Source organism: Oratosquilla oratoria, chromosome 27 (genome assembly GCF_046742065.1).
Source record: "Oratosquilla oratoria isolate Oo_2021 chromosome 27, ASM4674206v1, whole genome shotgun sequence".
NCBI lineage: Eukaryota > Metazoa > Arthropoda > Malacostraca > Stomatopoda > Squillidae > Oratosquilla > Oratosquilla oratoria.
The window spans coordinates 20,350,175-20,367,674 of record NC_134803.1 but is presented as its reverse complement, the minus strand read 5'-3'; the positions used below and the strand labels follow the sequence as shown (position 1 = coordinate 20,367,674).

The 17,500-nt window shown below is 43.9% G+C and overlaps 1 protein-coding gene across 4 annotated transcripts in view; it reads right to left on the bottom strand.

Moving 5' to 3' along the window:
• The window catches only part of LOC143039928 (uncharacterized), an 82,631-nt gene that overhangs the window by 999 nt on the left and 64,132 nt on the right, over positions 1–17,500 (bottom strand). For all 4 annotated transcript variants that reach the window (XM_076210325.1, XM_076210323.1, XM_076210324.1 and 1 more), the window contains one exon: positions 1–3,980. This exon is cut by the window's left edge and continues 999 nt beyond it. In XM_076210325.1, coding sequence (XP_076066440.1) covers positions 1–3,697 — 3,697 coding nt within the window. In that variant the 5' untranslated portion in view covers positions 3,698–3,980. The remainder of the gene's footprint in view (positions 3,981–17,500) is intronic.

Below are 17,500 nucleotides of genomic sequence, written 5' to 3'. Positions count from 1 at the left end.
GCCGGGGACTCGGGGTTTGCCGGGTACTGCGGCTTCCCCGGGCACTTGGGGTCTGCCGGGTACTGCGACTCCGCCGGGGGCTATGGGTCTCCCGGGTGCTGCGGCTCCGTCGGGGGCTGGGGGTCTCCTGGGTACTGCGGCTGCGCCGGGGACTACGGTTCGAGGGGCTACGAATCTTCCGGAGGTTGCGGTTCTGTAGAGGGCTGCGACTCCGCCGAGGGCTGCGAGTCTGTCGGCGACTGCGGCTCCGCCGGAGGCTACGGTTCCTCCGGGCGATGTAGCTCCGCCGGGGGCTGCTGCTCCGTCGGGTATTGTGGCTCCGCCGGGGGCTTCGGCTCCGACAGGGGCTATGGCTCCGCTGGGGGCTACGGCTCCGCCGGGGGCTACGGCTCCGTCGGGGGCTGTGACTCCGCCGGGGACTACGGCTCCGCCGGGGGCTGCGGCTCTGCCGGGGGCTACGGCTCCGCCGGGGGCTGCGACTCCGTCGGGGGCTACGACTCCGCTGGCGGCTGCGGCTCCGCCGAGGGCTACGATTCCTCCGGCGGCTGCGACTCCGCCGTGGGCTGCGGTTCCGCCGGGACCTGCTGTTCATCAGGAAGCTACGGCTCCTCCGGGGGGTGCGATTCCGCCGTGGACTGCGGCTCCGCCGGCGGTAAGACTTTCGCCGGCAACTTCGGGTCTTTCGAGTTCTGCTAAGACTTTGTCGGCGACTCCGCCTCCGTCGACGGCTAGGGCTCCGCCACCGACGTCTGGGGCTTCGTTGACGGCTGCGGCTACGTCGGCGACTCCGGCTTCTTCGATGACTACGGCTTCGTCTACGGCTGCGTGTCCTTGGCTGGCTTTTCGTCCGGCTGCGTCTCTTGATCCGGTTTCTACTCCGGCTTCGGCTACTTGGACTCCGGCTGCGAGTCGTCTTCGGTCTTTGAATCCTGCTGCGAGACTTTTTCAGGCTCTGGCTTCGGCTGCGAGTCTTTTCCTGACTAAGACTGCGGCTCTTGCTCTTAGATAGGCTTCGGCCTTGAGCTTTCATAAGACTCTGGTTTCGGCTGTGACTCTCTTTAAGACCCTGGCCCTGGTCGCGAGTCTCTTTTGGACTTTGGTTCCGGCTGTCGAACCTTCTCAGACTCTGGCTTCGGTCGCTTGGCTTTTCTTGGCTAAGGTTCCGGATTAAAGTTCTTTCAGGACTCTGGTTCCTGCCGTGAATCTCTTTCGGACTCCGGCTTCGGTTTTTCGTCTTTTTCGGGCTTCGGATTGGGCTACAGCTCTTTTGCTGATTCCTGCTCCTACTCCTACTTATACTTCGGCTGAAAGACTTTTCCTGACTCTGGCTTCGGCTGTCAGTCTTTTTTGGACTTAGGATCCGGCTGCAAGTATTTTCCAGACTAAGACTCCGGCTCTTGCTTTTACTTAAACTTCGGCTTTGAGCCTTTATAGGACTCTGGCTTTGGCTGCGACTCTCTTCAAGGCTCTGGCTCCAGCTGCAAGTCTCTTTCGGACTCTGGCTTAGGCTACGAATCTTGTCCTGACTAAGACTCCGGCTCTTGCTCCTACTTGGTCTCCGACTGAAGGACTTTTTCGGAGTCTGGCTTCTGCTGTGGGTCTCTTTTGGACTCTGGCTTCGAATTTTTTTCCTTTCTGGGCTTCGGATCGGGCTGATAGTCTTTTCCTGACTCCTACTCCGGTTCCTGCTCCTATTTGTACTCCGACTGGGAGACTTTTCTGGACTGTGCCTTCTACTGCCAGTCTCTTTCGGACTCTGGCTTCGGGTGTCAGTCTTTCTCAGACTCTGGCTCCGGCTACGAGCACTCTCCTGACTAAGACTCCGGCTTTTGCTCCTATTTGTGTTTCGAGTGAAGGTCTTTTCCGGACTCTGGCTCCTGTTATGGGTCTCTTTCGGATTGTGGCTCTCAGTCTTTTCTGAACTTTGGTTCCAACTGTAGGTCTTTTCCTGACTAAGACTCCGGTTTCTGCTCCTATTTCTGTTCCGCCCGAGAGAGTTTTCCGGAGTCTGGCTCCTGCTGTGAACCTTTTTCGGACTCTGGCTTCGGCTGTGAGTTTCTTTCGGACTCTGGCCTCGGCTGCGAATCTCTCTCAGGCTCTGTCTCCATCTGAGAGTCTTTTCTTCACTAAGGCTCCGACTCTTGCTCCTACTTAGGCTCCGGCTGTGAGCCATTTCCGGAGTCTGACTTCTGCTATGAATCTTTTTAGGACTCTGGTTTCGGCTGAAAGTCTTTTCCTGGCTTAAGCTCCGGCTCCTGCTTCTACTTGAGCTTCGAATGAGAGCCTTTTTCGGACCCTTGCTCCTAATACGAGTCTTTTCCGGATTTTGGCCTCGGTTGTCAATTTTTTTCCGACTTCGGCTGCGAGTCTTTTCCTGACTGAGGCTCCGGCTCTTGCTCCTACTTGTGCTCCGGCCACAAGACTTTTTAAGGCTCTGGCTCCTGCTTTGAGTCTTTTTGGGACTCGGGCTTCGGCTACAAGTCTCTTTCGGACTGTGGCTGTGGCTACGAGTCTTTCCCTCACTAAGGCTCCTGCTCTTGCTTCTACTTAGGCTACGGCTACGAGCCTTTTCCGGAGTAAGACTCCAGTTCTTGTTCCTTCTGGGACTCCTACTTCCACTTTGACTTCGAGTCTTTATCGGACTAAGGCTTCGGCTTTGGCTCTTACTCTGGCTCCGACTGCGAGTCTTTTCCGGACTCCTGCTCCGGCTCTTACTCCTACTTATGCTCTGATCTCCACTCTCTCTCCACCTATGAGTCTTTTTCCTCTTATGACTCCGGCTGCGATTCTTTTTCTTACCAAAGCTGACAGTCGTTTTCGGGCTCCGGCTCTTACTCCTACTTAGTCTTTTATTTCTCTTCTGGCTTTGCTTGCGAGCCCTTTTCCGACTACGACTCCGGCTTCTGCTTCTTCTAGGACTGTCAGTCTTCTTCATGCTAGGGCTCCGGCTCATGCTCCGTCTGCGATTCTTTTTCTGATTGCGGCTCGAGTTCCTGCTCCTACTTCGGCTCCGGCTGTCAGCGTTCTTTGGACTCCGGTTCCGGCCGCGAGTCTTGCTCTGGTTTTGGTCCCGGTTCTTGCTTCTTTTCGTGTTCCGACGGCTCCGGCTCTTGCTCCGGCTGCGATTCCTCTTCGAAAGACGATCCCGGCTCCGTCTGCGATCAGGGTTTAACTCTTCCGGTGACTTGAGTTCGGTCAGCTTCTCTTTCACGGGCTCAAGACTAAGTGCCGCCTCTCTTTCCGACAAAGCTTTCTCCATCAGGTACAACTTCCTCATCAACACCGACTCAGGGCATGATTCCGGTAACGACTCATGTTCCTGTGCCGACTCCGGTTCAACCGGTATCTTTTCCGTCACCGGTCGTTCTTCTTGATCGGACTCATATTCCAGTTCTCTCTTGAGAGATAGCTCAGGGGTCTTTCTCTTTCCTGACAAATTTGCTTCTCGTTTCTTGGACAGCTCCGACGTCGACTCCAATCCTTTTCGTATCCTTGGTAACGGCTCCAGATTTTCTCTTCCATTCTCTCTCTGCTGTTCCATCTTATCCGAGTCTCTTTCCGACTCTGTCTCCGAATCCTTCGTGGACCCAGTCTCCTCCGGTAATCTCTCCATTTTCTTCTCTGACTTTCTTTCCAACTCCATTTCTGACCGTCTCCCCGCTTCCTCTGACAACTCCAGCTCCAACTTTATCGGCATTATCAGTTCCTTTTGCCATGTGACTTAGGTACACTACCCAAACTTCGCTTCTGGCTCTACCTTACAATCTACCACAACATTGCATCTATTCCTAACGTGGACCAACTAGCATTCTTGATCTGTTTCTTTATCATATCCATTACGGCTTCGGTCGCTGTGCTAACTGGTTACGTGAATCGGTAGATCCTCTGACAGGAACCTCCTTGGTTCCTCCGACTTCATTAGTTATGGTAACAGAGTCCCTGCCGATGACTCCGGCTCCAATGAGGTTGCTTCCAGTTCCCTGAACATAAAAGAAAATAAGTAAATTTTATTATGGATTAGGACAGATATGATGGTTTTTGTAATAAACAACCAAATCTCTTATATCACAATAATGAACGCCAAGTGGTAACTGACTCTCATAAGGATATTTTCGTTAGGGGAGTGAACCCTAAACCAGAGCCACTGACAGAACAATGAGGGAGAGAGCACGGTGAGGAAAGGAGTCAACACTGAGTGGGCAAACATTTCGGTGAAGTTACGATCGAACTAAGAAGTTTCAATCGACAGAGGATCTAATTCAGAAAAGGAAGCATGAGGTTCTTTGGTCCCATGATGAACAACAGTGAAATATAGAACAATAGTCAGATCAGCTGTCACTTATCAATAGCAGAATCGAAACCATTCTTACATACATACATATACATATACCAAGGCTTTTTCCCCCTTACTAGGGAGGTAGCCAAAAAGGAAAAGGCATAAAATCATTCCCACCCATTCCATCCCTGAATACACTCCACACCCCTCCACCCTCCCTCTCATCTTAGCACCTCCTGGATGACGGGTCATCCCTGCATCTTGTCCACTGCCCTAGGTCAGAAGCAGTGTCGCAAGACACAGCACATCCACAGCAAGGCCGCTTCATTAAATAGGCGACCCCCCTCTCCGTCCCCCCAAGCATAAAAGGAGAAGACGGGGAGAAATCCCTTCGGGCTGCATCAAATTTTGCTCACATATACTACTTCACCCCCCATCCACCCGCCCATTCCACCTCATGCATCACAACATCATCCATATACAACCATTCTCCATTCACCCCTGTCTTCTGTCCTCTCCCGTCCTTCCTCAACAGACATTCCTCTCTTCCCCAAAGCCCCCTTCACCCCATCCATCCACCTCATCCTAGGACGTCCCCTTATGTTCACTCCCTCCACATCTGCCTTCCATACCTCTTTTACTAGTCTTTCTTCACTCATTCTTTCCATGTGTCCAAACCATCCTAATACTCTCTCATCAACCCTATCTCCCAGCTCCCTTTCCACCCCCGTTCTTCTCCTCACCTCCTCATTTCTCACTCTATCTAGCCTAGTAACCCCCATCATACTTCTCAGACACCTCATCTCAAATACATTCAAACTCCCTCTTTCTTCCTCTCTTATGTTCCATGTTTCTGCCCCATACAGTGCTGTTGGCACAATCACTCCATCATACAGTCTCCTCTTAGCATCCATTCCCAAATGTCTATTCCTCATTACACTCTTCAATCCACCAAGGCATTTACTCGCTTCTCTCAATCTACATTCTACCTTCACCTTCACTCCACCTTTTCCTGCCACATTTGCACACGAGTATCTAAAACTATCCACTTCCTCCAGTCGCTCTCCCTTAATGCTCACTTCCAGTCTACTGCCACTTTCACCCCTTGTACATCTCATCACCTTACTTTAACCCACATTTATCTTTAGCTTTCTTCTATCACATACTCTCCCAAATTCTGTCACCAACTTCCTCAGTCCCTCCTCCGATCCTGCCACAAGCGCAGTGTCGTCCGCAAACAGCAGCTGGCTCACCTCCCACTTTTCTCCATTTTCTTTAACCATCTCCAATCCCTGACCCACTACCCTTGCATTTACCTCTCGCACTACCCCATCCATGTACAAGTTGAACAGCCAGGGCGACATAACGCATCCTTGACGAAGTCCCACCTTTAGCTCGAACCATTCACTCTCTCTATTTCTAATCCTGACACAAGCTCTACTACTCTCATAAAAACTCTTGACAGCTCCTAGAAGCTTTCCTTCTATCCCATATATCTGCATAACCTCCCACAGTGCCTTTCTGTCTACCCTGTCGTAAGCCTTTTCCAAATCCATAAAAGCCCCAAAAACATCCTTCCCCTTTCCTATAGCTTTCTCACATATTTGTCTTACCACAAAGATCTGATCTATACAACCTCTACCCGTCCTAAATCCACACTGTTCCTCACCAATTACTCCCTCTTTTCCTCTCCTAATCCTCTCAATCAAGATCCTCCCATAAGTCTTCCCAACTACACTTAACAAGCTAATCCCTCTGAAACTACTACATTCACACTTGTCCCCTTTCCCCTTGTAAAGTGGAACTATACAGGCACTCCTCCAGTCCTCCGGCAATCTACCCTCTCTCCAGCAAACATTAAATAACCTCACCAGCCAGTCCACCATCACTGTACCTCCTTTTTTTTTTAGACATTCTGCATGGCATCCATCCAGACCAGGTGCCTTACCTGCTTTCATCATCTTAACTGCTGCCTTCACTTCATCCTTCCTTATTTCTCCTCCATTTTCCTCACTCCTCACTCTCATTTTCTTAGCATTTCCCACTGCAACTATCTTTCCCTCCCTATCCTCCTTCACATTAAGCAACTCCCTAAAATATTCTGCCCATCTTCCCCTTACTGCCTTCTCTTCCATTATCATCTCTCCATCTGTACCTTTTACATTTTCTTCTCTACTTGATTCGCCTCCTCTTCCTCTCTTAATTTCTTTCCAAAAAATCTTTTTCTTACTTTCAAAATTTTGTGTCATATTCTTACCCCACTTCACATCTGCCCTCCTCTTTGCCTCCTTTACCTTTTGCTTTACTTCTCTTTTCTTTTCTTTGTACCTCTCATATGACTCCCTCGTCCTATTTTGTAACCAATCTGTGAAAGCTCGCTTCTTCTCTTCTACAACCTTCTTTGTTTCCTCATCCCACCATTCACTACCCTTCCTTCTATTTCCTCCTGTCCTTCTTGTTCCACACACCATCCTTGCACACTTTGTGACTCCCTCCTCCAACCATCCCCATTCCTCCTCCACACCTAGCTCTACTCTATCCTTCACTCCCTCCCACTCCTCCTTCAGCTTCTTGTACTCCTCCTTTTAATCTAAATAGTTCACTCTAAGCACCTCCCTACCTTTTGTCCGTTTCCTCTTTCTCCATCTATCCTCCACTCTCAACTTACCTTCCACCAAAAAATGATCTGATATACCCCCACCCTCTCCCCTTAGCACATGTACATCCTTAACTCTTCCTATCATAATCCTATTTACCACTACATAATCCATCAACGCTCTATCTACCACCCTTCCATCCACCACCCTCTCCCATGTGTACTTATGCTTGACTTTCTTCCGAAACACTGTATTTGTTATCATCAACTCTCTTTCTAGACACATTTCCACCATCAAATCTCCACTAAGATTCTTTCCTGGAACTCCACATTTCCCAACCACTCCATCAATTGGACCATTTCCTACCCTAGCATTAAGGTCTCCCAGTACTATTACATTTACATTTCTCCCTAAATCCTCTATGCACTCATTTAAATATATCCAAAAGGACTCCCTTTCTTCTACACTCTTCTCACTGCCAGGCCCATATGCACTTACAAAGACCCACATCTCCTTTCCCAGTTTCACCTTCATCCACATTATCCTTGAGGAAACCTCCTTCCACTCTACTACACGTTTACCTATCTCTTCACTTACTAGAATAGCCACCCCTTCCCTCCCTCACCCTCTCTTCACTCCTGATAACCTCCGACTTACACTCCCAAACTTACACCCACCCTTCCCTTTCAACTTAGTTTCACTCAAAGCCAACACATCCATCTTTCTTCTCACAAACATACTACCTATCTCTTCCCTCTTACTCTCATCTGTACCACATCCACGCACATTAAAAGACCCAAACCTTAGGGTGCTGGTCGGAAAATTCCCAGACCCTCTTATGCCTTTACTTTTTCGTTTAGGAATGTCCCCTTTGGGGCTACAAGGAGAAGGATGCCTAGTCCCACTCCCCGTCCCTTTCTTTTCGCCTCTTACGATCCAAGTGGAAATACTTGGTAGCAGTATTCTTTTCCCCCACCACAGGGAATTCCCCCACAGCAGAAAATTAATACTCAGAGAAATGATACAGGACAGCAGCAAGGGGTTGGGGGACAGCATAACGGAGGGACAGTCGTAGTATAAAAGTGTCATCATTTCTCTATGAAGAGTTTTCCTCTATCATAGACAAAATAATGTGTGGCTCTGGTCCGTAGGGGCGCCCCATATAGACCCTAATGTATCAACTGCATGCTACTTTGCCACAATAACAAGCAGCCAATACCCCAGACGTATAGCTGACGTATAGCAACCAATACCCCATTCTTAAAGACAGGAATTAAGTAATGGTCACTAACATGGGTCTCAACATACCATGAGATACAAAGAATTCAAGCATAATCATTAGACTAGTAATTTACAGGCTAATGAAAGCATGAATATACCATGAAACACAATTCTAAGCATAATCGTTAGGCTTTACAGGGCTTCTCGTCATAAAAAATACACTCAGAGAATTAGTGTATTCTGTAATATTTTCGACACGTTGACTTACTATTTACATATGGTATAAAGTTGAGTATCCGCTTCTATCTCCTTTTGGCCAGGTTTCAACATAAAACTTGAGCTAATTTTAAAAACTAGTTGTTCATCGTGTGCATGGATGGGGTGATAAGGGAGGTAAAGGCGAGGTTGATGAGTGGGAATTGGAGATGGAATGTGAAAGTGGAGGTAAGTGAGGTGATCCAGTTGTCGGTTCCTCATGGCACTGCGCTTGTGGCTGGGGCAAAGGAAGGTCTAAAGCAGCGGTTCTTGACCTGGGTTCGATTGAAACTCAGTGGTTTGGTGAGTTAATCTCAAGGTTTTGGCGGTCTCTCTCTCTCTCTCTCTCACACACACACACACACACACACACACACACACACACACACACACACACACACACACACACACACACAGTGGCACAGTTGGTAGAGCGCTGAACTGGGAAGTAGAAGTGCTCCCAGTACCCAGTTCGAATCCTGCCCAGGGCCGAAATTATTTCGGTATCGCTGTGCCTCGGGTCGTTACTCTGACTCTCGTGGGCGGGGAGTTGGGTGTGTGTGTGTGTGCAAGGTCATAGCATTACCCATAGATCGGACCTACGAGCTCTGAGCTCTCTTCCGGGAGGGAAATAGCTGTCGATCACGAGTCCAACACGTGATCCAAAGACCAAGGTGAATACACACACACACACACACACACACACACACACACACACACACACACACACACACAAAGAAGAGAACGAGGGGACCTACTAACCATCTACAGAATTATGAAAGGAAAAGACCGCCTTGATAGAGAGGACTTATCAAAGTGGGACAGAGGAAAAACAAGAAGACATGCAATGAAACTCAAAAAGGATAAACACAGAAGAGACCTGAAAAAGAACAGCTTCCCACACAGAGTGATTGATGTATGGAACAAATTGGCTGAAAAAATAGTGTGTGCAAACACAATACAAGAATCTAAGAACAAACTTGATCTTGCGAGATACAAAACACGGGTCACCAAGAGCATAGCTCCCCTTCCCGTATAATACAACTATGTAAATACAACTAGGTAAATACACACACACATGAAGAAAAGGAATAGACTTTGCTTAGAAAATTATATGAGAGTGGCATGTGCCAAGGTGAAACTGCGCATTTCTGAACTTGTATCTGAAAGGCAACGACAAAAGTCACATTGATTTGAAAACAAGAACAACATTGTATTATGATTTTTTTTTTTGCGTGAAATACATGTTTTGTTGGTTTTGTTCTTTGAACACAGTGATTTTGTGTGCACCTGATGCATGGTTCATTTTGTGCACTAATGAAATATATATCTGATTTGAATAAATATCTTATTTTTCCAATTATTAAGGTTTCGGTAAATGCACGGATGAAACTTGCGGGGTTCAGTACCTTCAACAAAGTCAAAACCACTGGTCTTTTGGCAGTTAGTAACGGAGTTTGGGAGGGTATGTGGCAGGAGAAAGTGAATATGCATAAATGTAAGGTGAGATGTACGAGGGGTGAGGGTGGCAGTAAGTCTTGAGAGACTACAGGAAGTGGATAATCTTAAGTATTTTGGATTACAGTTAGCAGGGAATGGAGAAGTTGGGGTCGAGGTAAACTGTTAAGTGAGAGAAGCAAGCATATGTGTTGGAGGAATGGAAAGTGTCACAAGAAATAAATATTTAGGGATGGACGCAAAGAGAAGACTATACGAAGTCCCATGGTGCCTATAGCACATTGGGACAGAAACGTGAAATTTAATGGGACAGAAACGTGAAATTTAATGGGGCAGAAAGGAAAAATTTAAATGTGTTTGGGATTAATTGTTTGAGAAGTATGGTGATGGATAAGAGGATGGATGGAATGAGAAGTGAGGAGGTACGTAGATTGGGGGTTAAAAAGGAGCTGGCGGACAGGGTTGATCAAAGGATATTGGTACCGTTTGGGCATACTGAAAGAATAAGTGAAGAAAGATTAGCAAAAAGAGTCATGATAGCAAAGGTGGATGAAGTGAACTTGAAGGGTATACAAAGAATAAGGTGGGTGGATTGAGTCTTGCTGAGCAGGGAAGATAGAAGGCAAGAGGTGAGTGGAAAATGGAGAACAGTTGTTAATAGATGATAAACTGACGCGCCCCGAAGTGAATCCTCCTGGTCTTTTCTTAATTACTTATGAGTTGACGAGGGGGGAAAGGTTGTCATGAAATGAAACGGTGGGGGTAAACCAGCTTGCTGCTGTGCAGCTGCTGTGTCTAGCTACATTGCCTCTGACCCAGGGGGTCAGGGATGGCCCTTCACCCAAAGGAAGCTAAGATAAAAAGGAAAACCAGTGGGTGTTGGGTGCATGCCCAGGCTGGTTGCTTCCCTTCTAACGGGGAAGAGGCCTTTTGGTATGTAGAAAAAAATACATAAATACATATATACATATTTAACGAAAAGATTATATGATAATCATTATGGTCTTCCAGATCACTCTTTTCTGAAAAGTCTAAATTGCAGCACTACGATCAAGTGTAAATGGCACTTTCATTTTTCTTTCTTGCATTTTTGTTTTACGAGCCACCGGGTGCACCTGTCTTTGCTTTGCAGGGGGTTTGGCCTTCGGCCTTTAGCGGCCCCAGGCCGCAAGCGCCTTCAGCATGAATCCACCAGTTCTACAGGACTCCACCGGATATACTGTACATGACCACACAACATCTACTGGATTCCACTGAATCTACAAAATTCAACCAGAGTGACAGGATTCCACCGAATCTATCGGACTTCGCCAGATCTACCAGACTCTACCGGATCTACAGAATTCCATCAGACCTACAGGACTCCACCGGATCTACATGTCTCTACCGAAATTATAGGACTCCATCGGATCTGCCGGACTCCACCGGATCTACAGGACTCCACCACTTTCGACAAAACGCCACAATTTACTTATTTTAGAAAATGAGAGAGTTTTGAAATAATATTTTTTATTGAAATGGGTGGGAGTACAATTATACCTTTCGACTTTGGCTAACTCTCTTGTAAGGGGGAAAAAGCCCTTGATATATATATATATATATGTATATATATACTAAAAAGATATCCAATACCCACTAAATTCTTATAAAGAAAATTGCCACCCGGTATGGAAGGGATTACTGAAAAGAGCGCCTGACCCTCTTCCCTCCCTTCAGGAGGCGTCAAGGAGACGAATTAAATCGCCTGGCGAAAGCCACAATAAAACGGTGAGCTTTCACAGGGTACGGACGGCGTTCAGTGTTCAAAACCAACCTCCTTGTTAGGGTCCATCGCTGCATTCTCTACAATGGTTTGTTGTCCTGGATTCTACGACTCAGGTAGGGAAATGACGATAACAACACTCAATGATTCGAGTCCTAGATACAGATCTAGTTAATCCATACATACATACATACATATATATATATATATATATATATATATATATATATGTATATATATATATATATATCTAGATATATATATGATTTGGATGATGGAGAACATAAACACAGGGGAAGGCTAGGAACCCTAAACACTCTAACGTTTCGTTCGCGTAGAACTTCTTCAAAGAGTGTACGGAAAACTGTAATTGAAGTTTATGTACTAAACTTAATTATCTTGTCGGATACTTGGGAAAGGTCGTTTTTCTGGCGTGTTCTAGAATCAAAATACTAGTTTGTTTAGCTAAATTGATAGACCCTCCTCGATGGTTCGATGAATTCTTAGTTGAAATATATGCTGATTCTACAATTCTTCTAGTGAATTTATCAAAACCTTTATGTAGCACTTCAGCTCCTCTCCAGTTTGGTAAATGATCGAATTTTTCCGCATGAACTATTAAAGAATTAGATGTCCTATGTGCTTTTATGTCGTTTTTATGTTCATAAATTCTTTTATCTAATCCCTTTGATGACTCGCCATAATATGCCATTGAGCAACTATTGCACGGGATTTTGTATACGACACTGTTTTCGGAATTGGTTCTCTTTTCGGAAGTCTTTACCAAATCACCTATCCTCTTATTTGTTATTTTAGCTGTTTATACCTGTTTTTGTTAAATATTTGTCTATTATTGGTGAAGTTTCTGAGCCAGGTACTGATACAAAATTGGTAGTATCTTTATCGTTTCTCCCTTTCTTTCCACGATTATAAATATTTATTGATTGCTTTTCATTTTGTTCTCCTCAACATTCCCTCTGGGTATCCAAATTTGTCAGAGGCTTTCATAATATAACCAAATTCGTCTTCTAGGTATTCTTTGCTACAGATTCGTAGTGCCCTGAGAAAAAAGCCTATTACTATACTACTCTTTGTCCTATCATCATGTGCGGAGAAGTAATGTACCAAATCCTCTTTGTTTGTTTCCTTTCTGTATACTGAGAAAGTCACAGTTTTTCCTACTCGTCGTATTAATGTATCGAGGAAGGGCAATTGTCCATTTTGTTCCTCTTCTACGGTGAACTGAATATCGCTGTTGACCGCGTTAAGCATTCTCACTTTATCACTTACACTGGTGTTTTCGGGGATGATAGCGAGGACGTCGTCTACATATCTAAACCAGTGTGATCCCCATTAATTCTGATAAAGTTTCCTTTTTCCAGTAACTCCATATATAGAGAGGCCATCACTGCACTTAAAGGACTACTCATAGCGAGACCTCTGTGTTGTTCATACTCGTCACCATTAAATTTAAACGCACCGAAATTTACACATAAATCTATCAATTCTATATAATCTTGTTTTCTTACGGGTAGGTCAGCATCATTCATATCTTTTATTACTCTCTTTACTGCCTTTAACGCACCGTCAGTGGAAACATTTGTAAACAAAGCCTTAACATCATAGCTTGCTGACTTTTCCCCGTGAAATCTAAATCCTTTAGTCTTGTCAAAAGATCGTTATATATATATATATATATATATATATATATATATATATATATATATATATATATATATATACATACATACATATCTCCCAGGTGCACCAAAACGCCGGTTTAAAGACCAGCTCAAACACACCCTGAAGGCGGATGACATCGACCCTACCAATTGGGAAACAGAAGCCGCTAATAGAGAGAGCTGGATAAGAACCATCCTCGAAAAAAAAGAGACCTTTGAGAACAACAGAAGGCAGCAAATAGAAATAAAAAGAAATATAAGGAAGGCAAGAGCAGAGAATCCCCAGAACCACCCGACCATTCCCTGTGGTGGCTACGGCCGCCTCTTCCGAGCCCAGATAGGACTCATCTCACATAGAAGGAAATGTCAGTGAGCTGCGTTTACTCGGACACGAGTGCTGCCAACGACGACGATATATATATATATATATATATATATATATATATATATATATATATATATATATATATATACACATATATATATATATATACATATATATATACATATGTATATATATATATATAAATATATATATATATATATATATATATATATATATTAAATTTAATTTGTACTTGGGAAAAAACTTGGTTGAAGGATTAAGTGATTCCGAAAAGGGAACGACTAAGGAGCTCTTATCCAATGAAAATTTAAAATAAATGGGGGCGATGTTGAAAACATTTTGGACCTCGCTCGGCTGAGGGCTTTGACCAAGAACCAAAACGGATAAGCTAACTTGCTAAATTGAGATTTAATCAGATTTAATTCTCCATCAAGAAATTGGGGGCTACAAATCCTTAGAGCTCGAAGAAATAAACCTGAGGCGACGCTACTTTTTACTTTGTCTGGGTGACTGCTAAAGAAATGGAGATAACTACCAGAATGGGTCTTTTCTATAGATGGTAAAGGCAAGCTTATCCCCGTCACGAACAATTAGAACATCTAAAAAGGGTAGCTTAACCTTTTCTTCCCATTCAACTTTAAAATTAATATTGGGGGCTAAAGAATATAAATTAACACCATTAATAAAAAAAAAGTGGTAAATATCCACCAAAGGTTGAAAGAAGAACATAGTCAAGGTGTTTATTCGATACCAAGTAAAGGCTGTGATGTAGTTATATTGGACAGACGGGGAGGGATTTGGATACTAGGGTAATTCAACACAAACGGCCCATCAAGTATGGACAAGAAAGCTCATCGGTGTTCCAACATGTTGAACAATTTAACCATTGTTCAGATTGGGACAAAGCTGAGCTCATATATAAGTCTAGACGTGAGTTTAGGAGAAAAATGGTTGAATCAACCATTACTGAACATCAACCCAATATGACTATTTCGAAGGAACAATTGTCCCCGGACATAATTTTAGGACTTTTCATCACTAGTTTGGTCAAAAGACATTTGCATACTGACTCCACATACTGAGTGAGCCGAGGGTAGGGACCTCTCCCAGTGTTTCCCCATTCTTGTCAAGGGTGCTACTTAAGTATCACTCACTTCTCTACACTTTGTATGTACTGAAGAGGATTCCGGTTTGCAATCGAAACATATAGATTCCTTGTATCCACTCGTTTTTGCTCTAACTGGTTTTCACGTGGTATATATATTATGTATATATATATATATATATATATATATATATATATATACAGTATATATATATGTATATATATGTATATATATATATATATATATATATATATATATGTATATATAATTTTTTTAACAACCACAATGCACTTTAATTCTAAGCCATCAACATCGTGAGACCTAATGGAGGCCGACATGCAGAAATTGAAATGCGGTACTGCCAAGGACTCGAACCCAGCAATCACATGACAAGTGATTGCTGGGTTCGAGTCCTTGGCAGTGCCGCATTTCAATTTCTGCAAGTCGGCCTCCATTAGGTCCCCCGATGTTGATGGCTTAGAATTATGTGCATTGTGGTTGTTAAAATGTATCTCTAATCATTGGGACCCATTCTGTGTTGCACACACACACACACACACACACACACACACACACACACACACACACACACACAGTTATTGGAGAAGGTCTATACAATTATTGGATAAAAACAGGGACAAGAAACAGGGAGGGGGAATCATGTTCTTGGCCAAGAAAGACCTAAAGGTGACAAAAATTGCAGAGGGCAAAGGTAATTTTGAACTGATCATGATAAAAGTCGAAGGCGAGAATATGAAAAGCAGAAAGTTTGTGGTGACCTATGTGCCTCCAAAAACGAATGCTTGGAAAGAAAACGAACATACAAAAATGCTAGAAGATACAAGAAAATCACTAAATGAGATACTAATGTGTAAGGGTAATCTGGTCATTATGGGGGACTTTAATTGCAAAGAAATTTGTTGGGACAGCATGACAGTGCAAGGAGGAGATGACTCGTGGGGCAATGTACTGCTAGACATGACCATGGAGTACACAATGACCCAATGGGTCCGTGAAAACACACGGCACAGAAACAATGAAGAGCCATCGAAACTAGATCTAATATTTACAACAGAACCTGAAATAGTGGATAAAGTCCAGTACGAGACACCAATTGGAAAGAGTGACCATGTACTCATCGAAACTGTACTAAAGGAAGAAATAGACATGGAGAGGAACGAAAAGCATAGGAAAGGAAGATTGATGTACAACAAAGCAGATTTTGCAAAACTAAAGACATTCTTCCGGAATGCAAACTGGGAAAATTTTTATAGGGAAGAGACAACAGTGGAAGAGAAATGGAATATATTGATGGATAATTACAATGAAGGGGTAAACAGGCATGTACCAAGACAAAAGCGAGAGAGTGAGTACATTAAATGTTGGTTCAACAAAAGATGCAGTGAGGCAAAAGACAGAAGGGACAAAGCTTGGAAAAAGTGGAGAAAAGACAAAAAACAAAGCAAATGGCAAATTTATATAAACTGTAGAAATGAGTATGTTAATGTGAGAAGAGAGGAAAAAAGGAACCATGAAAAGGATATTATAGACAAATGCAAAGATCAACCCAAACTATTCTATCGATATGTGAATGGTAAACTTAAAACCAAACAGGAAATGGTGAAACTATGCCAAGGAAATATAGAATACACAGAAGATTTAGAGATGGCCGAAGTCATGAACAATCACTTTAAATCTGTCTTCACCAGAGAGAAAATACAAAATTGGGACATAGATAATAACAAGCAATCTCCCCACATGAGTGAGTTTACAACATCACTAAAAGAAATGTATTTATCAAGATTGTACTCGAGTCTACAACTCCCAAGGCCGAGGCCAGGATCGAGTCCGAATTCACATTATTCGAGTTCAGGTTCAGACGAGCCGAGTCCAATTTCGATTCCAAATATCAGAACATCTATCAAGACTGGACGTCAGAAAATCACATGGCCCGGATGGTATTGCAAATTGGATTCTAAAGGAGTGCAAAGAAGAACTAACAGACAAAATACACATCTTAATAAACAGCTCACTCAAAGAAGGAAAGATACCCAAGGACTGGAAAAACGCTAACATTGTACCAATATATAAAGGAGGAAACAAGGAAGAACCCACCAACTATAGGCCAGTATCACTAACAAGCACTATAGCCAAAATTTGTGAGAAAATAATCAAGAATAGATGGGTAAAACATCTGGAAGACAACAACATATTAAACCCAAGACAATTCGGGTTCAGACAAGGAAGATCATGCACCACAAACTTAATATGCTTTTACTCAAGACTAATAGACATAGTGCAAGAAAGAAATGGATGGGCTGATTGTGCATTCCTAGACTTGCAAAAAGCCTTTGACAAAGTACCACACAGAAAATTACTAAAAAACCTGGAACACATAGGAGGAATACAAGGAAACCTACTAAAATGGATGGAGGACTTTCTGACTGGTAGAAAGATGAGAGTAGTGCTCAGAGAAAAATATTCAGATTGGAAAGAGGTGATCAGTGGAGTACCGCAAGGATCTGTACTGGCACCAATAATGTTTGCTATCTATATGAATGACATGGACGAGGACGTGAACTGCTACATGAGCTTCTTTGCTGATGACGCCAAACTGTTAAGGAAAGTAGAAACTGATGAGGACTGTGAAGCACTGCAAGAAGACCTAAATAGGGTATGGAACTGGAGTCAGAAATGGGAAGTGGACTTTAATACTAAGAAGTGTAGCATAATGGAGTTTGGAAAAAGCAAAAACAGAATATCAGGAAAATATACAATTGGAACCAAGGAAGTAAAG